The sequence below is a fragment of the Prosopis cineraria genome, unplaced genomic scaffold, assembly GCF_029017545.1.
Source record: "Prosopis cineraria cultivar Desert tree isolate PC_DT_omini unplaced genomic scaffold, ASM2901754v1 PC4, whole genome shotgun sequence".
NCBI classification, from domain to species: Eukaryota; Viridiplantae; Streptophyta; class Magnoliopsida; order Fabales; family Fabaceae; genus Prosopis; species Prosopis cineraria.
Genome location: NW_026555335.1, coordinates 34,703,328 through 34,718,740, shown reverse-complemented (window position 1 = coordinate 34,718,740; position 15,413 = coordinate 34,703,328). Strand labels below are relative to the sequence as shown.

The window sequence follows — 15,413 nt, the reverse complement described above, 5'->3', positions numbered from 1 at the left end:
TTATGCCTTAATGATAATAGTTACCTTAATTCTCTTTTAACTATCGGGTCTGTTAGTGCTGATTCTTATGCTTCCTTTAATCATCAACCTTTTTAAACTCTAGAAGAGGTGGATGATGGAAAGTGCTATGTTGTTTGGCTGTTTAGTTTTGTGGCCTTGTAATTTTGTTAGTTTTTGTTCATGTATAGCTCCAGTTTTAATTTAAAAAGGTCTTAAATGGGCCTATGAAAGACATTACATAAAAAACAATCCAATTAGTCCAATTATAATCCATTTATGTTAATTGCGTTTCAGTTTTTCTATTTCCAATGTATTTTCGCACCTTTTTTTTGATTAAGTTTTTTTTAAGTTGATGTTTTCCTAATAGCCTATGATGAGTTCTTGGGCTTAAGTTTCCATTAGGATTTTCTTATAAATACCTCTCAATTGAATTGAGAGAAGATGATGAATTTTGATAAAGTTTTGAATTTTATTTGAACTTGCAAGGCTATTTCGCTTACTATTATTTTTTTGAGATAACACATCATAAGATTTTGAATTATCATGAACTATCATTCGTTTACCCTTATCATTAAGTAAATAATTGAACTTTTGAAAATTGATCGAGGCCTTGCAATGCAGACTTAGAAATACAGAAAGCTGGGCTGACGGGTTCATAAGTTGAAGTAGCACTTTTCTGTCAACAGATTCTTGCTACAAATTTGTGAGATTTTTCCATTCAGAAATGCTCAGAATAACTTACAACGTGAGATTTCTTTCAGATTCTACTATCAAGGAGGCAGCCAAGACCCAGACGAATTAGACTTCCACTTTGATCTATACAGTTCCTCATCTATTATCACTGTTGGTATATTCCACGTGCCATGAGCGTGACCAGATATCATTCCACCTGAAAAGTTCAGTTGCCAATAAGATCATGGAAGTCTATATGAGAAGGTCTAATTACAGTATCATAAATTCAGAAAGGCCTTATTAGTTGCAATTTACCTTCCTTAGTAGCTTCTTCACATCTTTTCTGATAGCTCAATGATAGACATGGATCCAGCGACTTTAGTAAACTGTCATACTTGTCTTCAGCTTCACTGATGCACTTGGCCTACAATTTATAATTATACACGGCAGATATCTTAGTGGTCACAAAAAACATGGTAAGTTTTCATATGACCATGACCTACAAGGGTTTCTAATAAATAGGAATCAAACTGTCCCGTCGGTCTATAGCGGCCAAAAAAAGGTGCACTAATCTAAAAATTGAAAGTGGACAATAATTCCCCCAACTATATAACAAATTTGTGGTTCAATATTTCAAAAACTGTAACAGGAACCAGCTAGCCAACAAATTTGTGTATGCATACTAAAGCTAATTATAAATTAGCAACAATGATGGTAATCTGCTTCGCATACTCACCAGCATAGCTGGGGCTGTTGAAGCTCCATATATTCTGACAAACATGCGCAACACATTAAAATTGTTCTCTAACACATCATCCTGCACAACTTTCTTTTAGTCAATTCAGATAGTGTCGTATATAAGTGGTAATCATGGAGTTAAGATTTGTGAACTTGCCTCATAGTCATACCTGCATCATTGCCAGATTAATTCTGTTAATTGAAACTGATAAATGCAGACATAACTATGAAATAACAGTTGCTTTCTTAAGATATTTGATGTTTGAAGAAATTTGCTAGAAGCCATTCACGTACTGGACTAGAACGCTGTGGCCATACTGTTTTTATATTTTCAATTCTTTTTATTATCCCTCTTAAAAAAAATCTTAAATTGTAATGATTAATGAGATTATGATGCCTAAAACCTTTGATTCTTCGGATTTTTTTCCCCCTTTCTTTCTTTCTTTGTTTTTCTCTTCTTTTTTTCTTTATTTTGGGTTGTGGAGGGTGAAGGAAGATAATTCAGTAAAAGAAAAGCAGACGCAAAGGCAAAAAGCAAACTCCGCCCAAAGCCGGATGTAAATGTATGTGTGGTCATGCAATGAAGCACAAACAAAAAAAAGATAGCACTTACAAATCATCAGCAACTTCCACTAAGAACTCTGAAACTGAAAGAAACTCCATATGCAACTCCTCAACCTTCAAAACGGCTTCAGGAGAACAAAATTAACCAATTGACTATTATTTTTCAAAAAATTATGTCCTCATTAAAAATTTATGTCAGAATATAATTATGTCACAAACATTACTTAGAATACAACAATAACAAATCTTATCCCACTAGGTGGATGTGAGATTCGACAGAATACAATCAGAATATAATTACCAAATATCAAAGTCCTCATTAAAAAATCAGATTCATTTTACTTTTTGTACAAAATATCAGATGTGTAAATTACTCTTCCAGTAATCAGGATACCAGAGCAAAAGTATTATATAACACAATCAGCATTATCTAAATTACATGCCGAGCAAAAAAATGAAGTGATGTTTGACCGAGGGGCAGCAACAAAACTCACATGCACACAGATGCACGTCCAAAATCCTAACAGTATAAAATAACTTAATATTCAGCAGAATATTTTATGGTGATCAGTTTTACCTTCTCACCCCGCAGCTTGTACAGAAGAAGATTCATCACTCGATAATCAAAAGATTTTAGATGAATAGCCTTCATCACATCTTCAACTAGTATCTGAGTAGCATAGTGTTAGTTAGGTTTGAAACAGGCACTTATATTTCTTTCAAAGGTGCAAGTAGAATATTGTTTGTATACCTCCTCTTTATTTACCAGTGCATGACAGAGCTTCCTTTCAAGAGCCCAATACTCTTCTCCTTGTCTAAGTTCTTCTCTTATTCTTAACCCATCCATAAGAACAGAGAAATAATAAGTTCAGCCCTTACTATGCCCCAAGAATTGTTTGGTACGGAAGGCATAAATGATACCTGTGTGTTGAAAGGCCTTTGAGTTCAAGAAGAGTCATAAGTGGTCTAAATGGATTCTTCGAGATGCAAGAAATCAACAATTGCGTATCTTTCTACATACAGATAAATTAACTCTAGCTGGTTAGATGGATACTCAAAACAAGATTCAAATCATCATTGTGCAAGTCCCAAGTAAGATTACGTCATATATTCCTCCAAAAACAGACTCCCCATTGGTTGGTGTTTGCAATAGCTTCTCATTCATCCTATCCAGCTGCATCATCATAACAGCAAATTCTCAGCACATTGGCTTTTACAGATCAAATACTCATTATTTGAACAATGCATCACTAATCCCTAAAGAATAACAAATAAAACCACATTCTTTCAAGTGATAACCATCAAGTATTTAATACTGCCCACTAATTCAAATTCAAGCATTGTCAGGTTTCAAATTTGGGGTAGCTCTCTTAGTGTTTTCTCCATCAACAAGACTTTTTAACCAAGACCATAAATCTATTCCACTCAACCCAACCATCAGTTGTAATATAACCACATTATTAGTAGTCACTTCCAACAAACTCTGTTTTCACTTTTTTTCCTTTCCTTTTCTTCCGACGTTATGGTTGGTTTAAGGGAATAGCATGTAAAGGAAAGGGACTGGTTTAATTGGCTTGAATTGCTTTCCATCTCCCATTCCCTAAGGATACCAACAGCCAAATTTTAATTCAACATTCTTTTGATGGAATGGTGCTGTTTGCAAATGAAATGGATGTAAAATTTCCAAAGTGCTCCACACCTTCTGGACCAATCTTCTCTCGATGCAAGAGGCTACAGCTGCACGGATAAACATCTTTTGTCTTTTTTCCTTGATAATTTTAATCAGGTTATTTTGGTTATTTTCATTTTATTTATTTCCCTTCCTTTTCTACTTGTATCAAACTGGACATCATTTGGATATTTCCTTTCATTTTTCATGCAAACCAAACTATACTTTTTCTATACCCATCCCATACCTTTGAAAAAATTTTCTATCATACCAAAAATATCATTAGTTCTTACAAACGAGACTCTGTCCTAGAAGCAAGGAATACAAGCTGGATAAGAATCAAGACTTGTCAATAGAAAAATTATGCTTCCTAGAGGAACTAAATAAAGTGCCTGTACTCATGGTCAACAAAAGAAGTGCCAGTACCAATATGCTGAGCATATTTTGTGCCTAGTCGACTGGAACTTATGCCGCATACTTGGCAATGATGAATAAATGAATGGCTGAACTTAATCAAACTAATCTAGAGTTTACCTGATAAATGTAACTCTCTGTGAATGAAAGTATTGGTAAGTACTTGAATATGGATTGTGGCTTCCTGACATCCAACCCATGAAACATAAAATAAGATCTGCACTGCAAAAACAAGTTATTGCCGTTGATTTCCCTATTAGCAATGAATATACTAATAGTAAAAATCACAGACTCAAGATTTCAGAAAGCCAGGCACACATATTAATCCTTTTCTGTCAAAAGTGATCTGTGTCAAAGTTTTGTTCGAAGAAAGCTAGGAAGAAACTTAGAATACCATATATTTGGCATTTTTCATCCACTAAACAATATGACAATTGACAGTGCAAACCTGATATTTCTGACAATGGTTAAATCCACTAAAGTTTTCCAATAAGAGTAAGAGTAAGCAACTTTTTGGGCATTTGCTCAATCAATCAACAAGTAGTAAATCTAAAACATAAATCAATACAGCAGGATTAGCAGAGAAAATTTTCTGAATACAGTGCTTACAAAATCCTCAAGAGTGGAATTAGCATCTTGCATAGAATCCAGCCTAACCATGGCCAGGTTTTTATCATCATTTTGCAACAGATTATCATATGTCATCTGATCACAACTAAGCTGCAAGGACTTTCCAAATAGATTTTGTTGACAACCTGCAAAAACAGCTAAAGTTCAAGAACAATCCTGAAAAATATATAAGTTCAAAGTCAAATCGAGAAGCAACAAAGCATATCAAGGGGGTAAATAAAAGAAAAACGTTAGAAACATGGTAAGAGAAATACTTGTAAACATCATTCACAAGGTTCTCAACATCTTGAAGCTGTTACTAAACTTCAGCAGATATGAAACTCCATGATATGGAAGATATATAATTCTAGCCTATCACTGCAGATGCTTACCATTATACTACATAGTGCCAATTTTATCTAGCATCCTGGTTTTTGGAAACAACACGGGATGAGAAAGAAGAAAATTGCTTCTAGTTGTAGTGGTTTGCTCCTTATAACATGAAAGAGAACAGGACAAACATGGTGCCTGTAGTTACATTTATTTAACCCTAAAATTTTTCAAATGATTTATATGCCAACTCCTTTTTTTTCTTTCTTTTTTTTTTGGCAGCAATTTTCTTTCTCTTCCCTCCTTTTCAAGAAACCAAATACCAGAGAAGTCAAAAATCCATGAGATGAGCACGCCAATAATGAGTAGCAAGAAATTAAATAGTCAAGATATCAAGAAAGTATAGACCTAAAGGAGCGCAAAGATTATGGCCTTTACCGCTATTTTCTTCTTTCATAGCACCACCTCGACAAAGCCAAAGAGACGCCTCCTCCAAAAGAGTAGCTGAGAGCTACAAAAGGATAGAACTAGAATCAAATATCATCCAGTGACTACTGATACAGTGATGCCATGCAGAGATAAGAAAGCAAAGAAATCAGCTTCTGTAACTCACTCTAGGCACAAACTCACAAACCAAGCTGCATTTCTCGTCCAAGTCAAGCTTTCCACAAGGTTGTATCTAATTCCCATACCATTTCCAAGCACAAAAGGCAAATTAATAATAACAATAACAATACTACACGAACACGTAGTAAAGCTTATTATTGTCGACGAAGAAGCATTATTATCAGAACATAATTGGGTGAAATACGATAGGGAACTTTGTTCCCATCTCTAAGGAGCATTTACCAAGAAGATCATGAGATTAGCGAGGAAGCGATTTGACGGGTGATCGGAGCTGGTTGGGCATTTCGCTAAGCCCCGAGATCCCATAAAATCTAGCATACTCTGTACTTGTTCTAGTTGCATTAATTCATCCATTGCAACTACGAAGAGTCCGACTTGGCCTATCGCCCTGCTTCGCTGCTCATGCTCTTCTTCTCATGAACATTCATGGACACCTCATTTTTATTCACGAGCTCAAAGCAGTACAAACTCCACAAAACGCGAAGCAGCAAACCCCTTTTTACTTTTTTTTTTTTTTAAGTTCTGGGCTTCCGGGTTGAAATTCTGGGTTGTTAACCAAAACCTGTTAATGATCAAGCCAGAACTCTAAGCCTATTATCATCATGCTCATATTATGAACAGAACTAAATAAGTAATCCTTTTTCCACGTGCATGAATTTTAGTAATTTATTTTATTCATTTATAAAAAAGGGAGAATTTCATATTAAGAGCATGAATGTAATTTAATTAAAAATCAAGACCAAAAAATTTGAAAATATGTAGGCTGTTGAGACTGAAATGAAAATAATTTTGTAAAACAAATTATTAAAGTACCCTTAATAAAAATATGGAAATAGAATATGAATCATGGCTTAATATTGCTTAATATGATTTGTTGAATGCATAACATGATTAGTTAAATCCTTTACATTACTTGATAAATTCTTGACTACTCATATAATGCTATTTTTGCAACATAATGCAATGCTATGCTCCTTCCATTAAAAAATATAAAATATTTTCAATTAAATCTTATCCCTCAATAAAGTAGTTACATACTTTCAAACTAATTTTATCTTTTCATATTTATTCCTATTAAACACTCTATAATAAATATAAAATCATTATCAGTAGGGTCATTTTTGAAAAAAGAGTAATGATTATACCTCAAAAGACTAAAAATATCTTATAATTTTTAACATTTAATTTCTTAAAAAATGCCTTGTATTTTTAAATGGAAGGAGTATTTTTTAACAAGTAACATAATGGATTTTACAAATTAATAATTTAACAAGTCTGTAATAGATTTAACACAAATTAGATAATTAACAATCAATATAATTAACAATCAAGTAACGTAGGGGGATTAATAAGGTAATGTAACGTTTTTAACAAATACAAATTAAGAAAATGATTTAATGAGTTAACGATTTAATTGGGGCCAAATAAATTTACAAGTAATGTTCAAAATTTATCAAGTAATATAAAGAACTTAACAAATTATGTTAGGCAGTGATTCACATTATCTTTCTTCATTTCTATTAAGGATACTTTAATCATTTTCCTTATAAAATTTTTGTCATGTTAATCTCAATAAGGTAATGTAACGTTTTTGACAAATACAAATTAAGAAAATGATTTAATGAGTTAAAGATTTAATTGGGGCCAAATGAATTTACAAGTAATGTTCAAAATCAAGTAATTTACAAATTAAGAAAATGCCTTATAAAATTTTTGTCATGTTAATATCAAGTAATGTGGGGGTATTAATAAGGTAATGTAACGTTTTTAACAAATACAAATTAAGAAAATGATTTAATGAGTTAAAGATTTAATTGGGGCCAAATAAATTTACGAGAAATGTTCAAAATTCATCAATTAATATAAAAAACTTAACAAATCATGTTAGGCAGTGATTCACATTATCTTTCTTCATTTCTATTAAGGATACTTTAATCATTTGCCTTATAAAATTTTTGTCATGTTAATCTCAATAGCCTGCAAAGCATTTTCATATTTATTTAGTCATGATTTGTAATTAATTCACATTTAAGGGTAAGCATTTTTCTCACTAACTTACTCATGCTTGCCCAGCCTATTGCCAAACAAGTCAACCCATATCCATATTAGAAGGGGGAAATAGGTCATAGGTAAAGCGATGGGTAGGCATTAAATACGGGCAGGTAATGGATAAGGCTACAAATGGCTTGTACCCACCCGTATATACCAATCACTAATCTTTTATGTTTGTATGTGCTTGGATATTATTGTGCTATTTAAACTTCATTATGTTTCTTAACTTTTATAATGCAGTTTCAATTTCAAACTTATTTGAAGTTGGAACTTAGTATTAGTGTTTAAACTTTTAGAATGATCTTACTCATGAAGTTATAGTGCTCTTTGAATTTCTAGATTTGTCGGCTTGATGGGTTGTAGTGTGAGGAATGATTAAATGATAAAGCTAATGCACCAAGATTATTACTGTATGAAATTATTGATCCTATTTATTTATTGTTTAGTTGGTGATTTAGTATTATTTTATTATCATTTGTTGGTGTACAATGGGTTAAATTATTTATCCTCATATTATTTATAGGTCTAAACTTTTAGAATCATTCTATATATGCATGGTGCTAGTTGGAATGAGATGAATTTCTTTTTATTTTTTTATTAAAAAAAGGTGCTACAAGCTAAATTGGTAGCCAAAACTCGCCCATATCCTCCTAGACCCATTTTAAATTGTTATAGAATGGGTGAAAATGAGTACATGTGGGCATAGGCAGGTGGCTACCTGTTTAGCTAAAAACTATAATAGGTAAGAACACTTATTCACATCCATTGTCACATAAAATTCTCTTCCTCAATCTTAGAAGTTGCTCATTTATTTAACCTAATAAAAAAAATAAATTAATATTGTATAAATCCAACAAAATTCAATTAAATATATCAAACTTTATTTAAATTCAATTAGTTTGGCATTGTAACTAGAACGGAGAGAATATAATAATAGGGCACTTTGTTGAACCTTAGTTTTGATGATTATAAAATAAAGAAAAGTTTATATTTTATAGATTAATTAATCATGATTATATAAGAATAAGATAATTGGCCAAGCATTCCACATGAATTTGACCTAAATACCTTAGCACTTCTACCCTTGAATCATATACTCAATCTTTTTTGTCCTCCTGTCTCTAAAATACTTATTCTTTGTAAATTTTTGATTTAATTAAGTATTTGACTTAACTATGTGCATTTTGGATCCTTAAAAATCCTTGTGAAAGATTTTCAGCTTTGTTCTTGTCAAATTTCACTTTCTGGAATTTCAGTTTTTGTCCAAGTGTCTTTAGCATTGGTATTGTGCTCTTAACATCGATGCTATATGTCTATCTTGTCTAAACTCGTTTTCTGGTTTTTCACTCAAGTGCTTATGGATTCAATACAGTTCTTTTAGCACCGTGCTATGTTTGTGTTAGCACCTATGTTATCTTTCAACACCTAAGCTATTCCAATTTCTTCAAAACCTATCATTGTCTTGTGTCCAAGGCTTCCTTGTTTAACACTTGTGCTGTTTGATAGCATCGGTACTATTATTCAACACATGTATTGTTTGCACTTTGAAAGAGTTCTTCTAAGCCATTTTAACACCTGTGCTATTTGATAGCACTAGTGATGTATCTCTGTATTCTCTTTCAAACAGCTCATTAATGCCTATGCTGTTTTGTAGCACCTGTACTAGCGATCCTTCTTGGAGAAAATCTCTTTATCTCCATAAATTGAAAATGATCATTGTCATTTTCAAAAAACTTTATACTAGTACTATCAAAATAACACTTGTACTATTTTCATTTGAGATATCATTATTGTTCATTACAGCACCAGTACTAACCTCCATATCATCGGTATAAATTGTTATTTCATGCTTTGTTTTATGTTGTCAATCCTAAACTCTTCGAAACTAATTCATTTACTATTCTTTTCATCTGTAACCAATTGTGTTCACTCTATTATTTTTCTAAAATCGTTCTAAACACAATTATTATTTGGATCAATCTTTTTGTGATTCTTTTTTTATTCATAACACTCGTGCTAAAATGCTACATCGATATAAAACCTTCACCTATTTCTGTCAGAGCATTTAATGTCTGTAGCTGTTACCTTGTGTAAAGTGAAACATTCACCGTAAAGTATTGTTACATTACTTCAATCATGGGAAAAACTCAAAAAAGCTTGGATATCCAAAAAAGCTTAGATAAAAGCAGAAGATGAAGTGTAACTAACTTTCAATGGAAAGATTTATAAGTTTAACGGATCATTTATAACTCTCAACTATAAATAGAGTCATTTATAAAGAACAAGGAAGGGAACCGAAGAGATAATAAGAATGAAATTCTATCATTATTGTGAATTCAATTTTTACCAACTTCTTATGAAACATTATCGTTTGTGAGCTTCATTGATTACATGTCTACTCTCAAAGAGAGTTTATAATAGCAGTAGTTCATTCTTGAACTTATTTTATTTATCCATATTTTACTTCATCAAAACAGAGGAATCTAAGCTCGGGAAGCTTAAGGAGAATTGGCATTACTTTTGTAAGAGGAAGAGACTCAGACTTATTGAGAAGTCTGTTAATGTACTGAAGCAATCAAGAGCCCAATTTAATCTTGGCGATATAATTAAAAATCTTAAGAGGTTCCTGAGGAATGAATGTAGACTTAGGTATTAGGACTCGAATTAGGATAAATCATTTGTATAAAGCTCTTCTCTATCATCTCCTATGTTTAGTGATATCATTTCTACACTTTTCTCTTTATTTTTGCAAATTTATTTTAATTTTTTAATTAGTCCAATTTACCTTCTCTTGAGATTATTTAAACACTTCACCTATCGAATAACAACAACAACAACAATCTTTAACTATCTTTCTCAATAAAAGATTAAATGCAAAATTCTAATTAAAAAAGCCTCAAAGCCCTTATAAACTCCTCTAATTAAATATTAAGAATGCAAAATGTTAAACTTGTTCATTCCAAACGTACCATTATTCATAGAAAAAAATAAAGGAAAATTATTTCGTAGGGGGAAGGTGTACATGTGTGGGTTTGTATTCAGTTGTAGTTGTCTCCAAAACAATTTAAAAATTATGTTAAAAATGCAAAACTATAGGAAGCATATGAACCGGAACAAATCAAAGATATCCTTGGGAAAGTACCCAACCTGTTTAATGTTTTAAAACTTAAACTGAACATCAAACTAAAAATATTGCTATGCCACTAGTTTAATAGTTCAATCGATTTGATCAATCACTAGTTTAATAGTTTAATCGGTTTGATCAATGATATAATAATTAAATTAAAAAATAGTATTTTATACAACAATATATGTATAAAAAAATAAAATATCAAATTGTTAGTTAACATGAAATAAACTCAAATATTTCTATTAGTACTTAAGGAAAATGAGATAAATTTTTTATCATATTAGAGCGCTGAAAAATTGTAAAAATGCCTGTTAATGATGTTAAAATTTTAAAACTCGTAATCATATTAAGAAATGAGTGATATGAGAACCAATCAGTTGAGAAAAAGGAATAAGAGAGAGAAAGGACATTTTTTGGCAGAGAGGACAAGCATTTTTTATTATGGAAGTGGTAGGAAAAGTCTGTTTAGCAACGGAATCAATTGGTACTCTGTAGCTTGAGTTATTAACTTTTTAAGTGAAGGATTTAATTCAGACATTTAATGTTGGAAACAAAGCAACTTTAGGAAATGTATTTACTATATCACTTGGCTCAATTAAAGTCATGTTTCTTATTTTTCTCTTATAGAGGAGTTGTCAAGGTTTAAAATACGTCAAGAATCAGATCAAAAGCAATTCTGTAGAATGAGTCATAAATTTTTAAAGTTAATGTACGAATTCTGTCCCAAAAACAGAGCAAGTATAAAAGACTAATAAACTGTATTGTCCGGAACGAGCAAAGGCCACAACTATTTCTGTTTCTGGTAAAAGACTTCAAGAACTTCTTATAGAATTTTAGATTATCCTCACATGAATTTGGATTTTTTATTATGAAATAGATAGGAAAGTTGTTGGCAAGAAAGGAAAAAAAAAAAAAAGAAGACGACGAAAGAAAATGATATGAAAGTGCTCGTAAAACTGTCTCGGTTCCTGTTTAATCCCTAGTCCAAAACAATTCAACCGTCAAAATGGTTTTTAACATAAAACAAGCTGTCTATTAAAATAAACAATAGTCAAACCAGTCGATCTGTCAAATTCTTTTTTATTTTTTTTTCCTTTGTAGAGAAAAATTTAAGTAAGTTGAGCTCCAAGAACTCCAAGTTTTACATACAATTCAAATGTACTTGCCATTTTGTTTGGATATTGACCCAAACAGTACAGACTTCCATTGAAAAAAATATATGATCATCCTGCCCATTTTCTTTCACAAGGCATGTTTTCTGGGTGTCAGAAAATGTATATATAAAAAGGGTTGTATGCAAAAATTTCACGTACCTAAGGAAAATATATTTTGGTACGAAGATCAAATCAGAAAGACTTAAGAGCGAAAAAACAAGTGAAAATGGAATTTTATTCAATAGAGTCGATCAATTGCGCAACCATTAGATCATGAAGTAAATGGATTACGAGAAAATTACAAACTTGAATCAAAGGAATGAGCTCTAGCATAATGAACCATTTACTGATATAATTATGAGTTGAAACAAACATACTTCTGCATATGAATGATCCCGGATTAGTTTGTCTTGAGCAACTTCACTTCGTCAGTAACAACGTTCTCAGCAAACTCGAGACAATGAAAAATGAGACACCATGATTCCGTGCGGACAGAATTCCAGGAATTTCAATGTGTCATGATTGATGGTTCAGTATACACAGCGTGAAAGGAAGAATGTTGTAATAACAACAGATTTTCTTCATCGAAAATCCCAGATTTTTCCTCCCTTAATTCTACCCTAGATTCAAATTTGGTGAATTTCCTTCTTATTTACCTCATCCTCGTCTGACTTAGATACTACCAATTTGCTCTGTACCTCACTAGTTTCCCGTCTGCCTTCCCATAGTTTTGTGGTCTTCCCAATGGCAAGAATTAGATCAAGTTGTTTTTGCTGTTGTTCCTACATATAACAGTCAAACGCAGTTAAGAGACCACTCAAACGTGGTGGACTAAGCAAGCAACATGGTCCAAAAAATGTACCAGCCTAGAGCCTCTAGAGTATACATTGATGACTAAGGGAGCAGATAGAACACAGTTACAATGTCAAAGATACACAAACCACGACCATGAAACTTATCTCGGACATGATGCTGGCTCTTCAGAGTTTAAATAATCTATTTAAGAAATGATTATTACCTGCATCGCCAACAAAACCTTTTGAATTTCACCTAGCTCCTTCTCCAAAATGTCTGACCGAACTACTAATGCTCTTGTGGCCTCAGAATTCTTCTGTGCCAGAGCTGCAGTCTTTAAGAAATCAATGTATAATTAGTTTTTTAATTCCTTTGTTGGATAACAAGTCATTCAAAATGAGAATAAGGTGCTCTAAATGATTAATTAACGTGTATTTGCATTTGAAGAAAAGAAAAATCCTCATTATGTTTACTTCCATGATAACTTGATCCCTACATTGTCTCATTGACAAACAGGTACCATCTTGTGATTATTGATTGAGATCAGGAGCAATGGTCATTGACCTAACATGATACAGGTTTCAGTTACCAGCCAGTCTGCTCAGACTTGAGAATAAGATACTTCAAACTTCTTTGAAAAGAAATATTGCTACTCCTAGAATATAGCCACCAAATTAAAACCACAACGCCACATCAAGACAATCTCCTTTTGGTGTAAACATGTCTTGCAATCCAACAGAAATATAAGAGTAATGAAGCTTTACTTCACAAATTTTGGCCAAATAACTCTGAAAATTAAACTCTGCACTTACAAAGAAAACATCCCCATGTTACACGTTCAAGTGAAAAGTAATTAACCATCAACTCCTATCAGAAAATGACAATAACTCTTTATTTGGTTCCAACACGTTAAACACTTCTCTAATTCAAATAACTAATATGCCCATTCTCATAGATTGCTTTCTTTTCGTATAAACTAAAACAAGCCTAATGAAAAGCATGCAGCTACGCAACTTTCCAAAAATGTTATCTCAACTCAGCGTCTGTAGTCATAAACTGACACCACCCAACTATAAAATCAAAATACAGCTACAATGATTTGTATGGCCTCAATTAATAAATTGTGCATCTTACGTCCTCCCCACATAACTCTGTTTATTAAGTTTACAAGTGCCATGTCTCCATAAAGCTCCCTTATTTGAAAAGACAAAAATACACTACCTTCAGCATGCATTATATATATATATATATATATATAATTACTCATTACGTGAAATAATTTTCTCTATCCCCAATAACCTCAAAAACTTCCTTATGACGTAATTAGTCTCCAGGGTCCGGATGGTATCAGCAAAATTTATATTTTGTACATTAACTGCAGATTAAAAAAAAAAATCCCTCTTCTACTCTATCTTCCACATATTAAGATACTATTATAAACTAAGCTACAAGGTTCAATATCAGTATCCAAAGTAATCTTGCAAGGTAAGAAAAGAAAGAAGAAAGAACTATTCACCTCGTTTAAGGGTTCCTTCAACCCCTTCCGGGTCACCCGAAATCTTATTCCCAACTTCTCCAGCTGTCTTGACAAAACCCTGGCAATAGTCACTGAGCTCTTCAAATCCTCCTCCAATTTCTCAATCCGGTGGAGCAAATTAACCTCCAAGCCTTCCTTGTGCGTCTCCCTACAAATTCGCCTCCATTGTCGTCTCCGAATCCACGCACCAATCACAACTCCACCAACCAACATCAAAACACCCCAAACAATAGCCTTATTCCCCATTGCCAAGAACTCCTTCTTTGAGCTAACAATCACACTGTTCACCGCGTAACCAACGGATAAAACTGCCGACGAAAGCAGACACAAGAATTCAGCCAGAGCAAGCAGAGAGTCCAAATTGAAATCCCCGACAACATCCTTCTGCACAGAACCTTCGGAATCATAGGCTCTAAGAAGGAAAGGGTCAGCGGAAGTCCTGAAGGAATTGAAATTGTAAGGTTTAAATGATCCAAGCTTCAGAATCCGAAGATGAGCGGGATTGGAGAGGTGGTGGCGTACGGTTATCGAGAGGGATAGGGCTGAGTTTCTAGTGAAGTAAAGATTGGAGAAAGAAAGGATGGAAGGTGAATCTGCGAAGAGGCGTTGAGAAGTGAGTAACATTGTGAAGAGAATCAGAGATACAGATTGAGAGAGGTGGAGGAAGAAGGAAGCATATTAGAATTATGTTTAGGTTTCGAGCATTTCGGCCAATTTGAAGGCGATGGGCTCGAGGGGTCGCGCGGGTGATATCCAAATCCGCCTTGGCTACACTTCCCGAAAACATTCAATTTCGTGGCTCCCGTGAGTAAACCATGTTGACGTTCGTTTCGCCAACTCCTTTTTTTACCCTTTCTCCTTTTCTTGTCGTCTTCGGTTAAATTAGATATTGATTAGTTAATCGTTAATCGTTAGTTAATTCATAGTTAATACTCCATGCAGTCCTAATTAGAGGATAAAAATTTTAAAACTTTACTTGATCCAACATATAAATGCGTGTTTGGTTTAGAAGTGAAATCCTATATATTCTCGTTTGAACCCATATAAGTGATTATGTTGTACCATTTGGGTAATTTTCTAAAATCCATGATCAATTTTAATCTGGATTCTTTGCCCTACATT

At 33.0% G+C, this 15,413-nt stretch overlaps 2 protein-coding genes across 2 annotated transcripts; both read right to left on the bottom strand.

Moving 5' to 3' along the window:
• Positions 1–526: 526 nt before the first annotated feature.
• Positions 527–6,081, bottom strand: LOC129309248 (uncharacterized). The gene is made up of 14 exons (XM_054950731.1): positions 5,846–6,081; positions 5,610–5,675; positions 5,435–5,507; positions 4,667–4,812; positions 4,178–4,279; positions 3,077–3,148; positions 2,896–2,987; positions 2,726–2,807; positions 2,552–2,644; positions 2,024–2,088; positions 1,568–1,580; positions 1,409–1,489; positions 988–1,096; positions 527–889 (listed from the first exon to the last, which is right to left on the bottom strand). The coding sequence occupies exons 1-14, from the start codon at positions 5,975–5,977 to the stop codon at positions 771–773; spliced, it is 1,245 nt and encodes a 414-aa protein (XP_054806706.1). The 5' UTR covers positions 5,978–6,081; the 3' UTR covers positions 527–770.
• Positions 6,082–12,174: 6,093 nt separating this feature from the next.
• Positions 12,175–15,090, bottom strand: LOC129309382 (uncharacterized). Its single transcript, XM_054950946.1, has 3 exons — positions 14,271–15,090; positions 12,978–13,088; positions 12,175–12,741 (listed from the first exon to the last, which is right to left on the bottom strand). The coding sequence occupies exons 1-3, from the start codon at positions 14,913–14,915 to the stop codon at positions 12,586–12,588; spliced, it is 912 nt and encodes a 303-aa protein (XP_054806921.1). The 5' UTR covers positions 14,916–15,090; the 3' UTR covers positions 12,175–12,585.
• Positions 15,091–15,413: the final 323 nt, after the last annotated feature.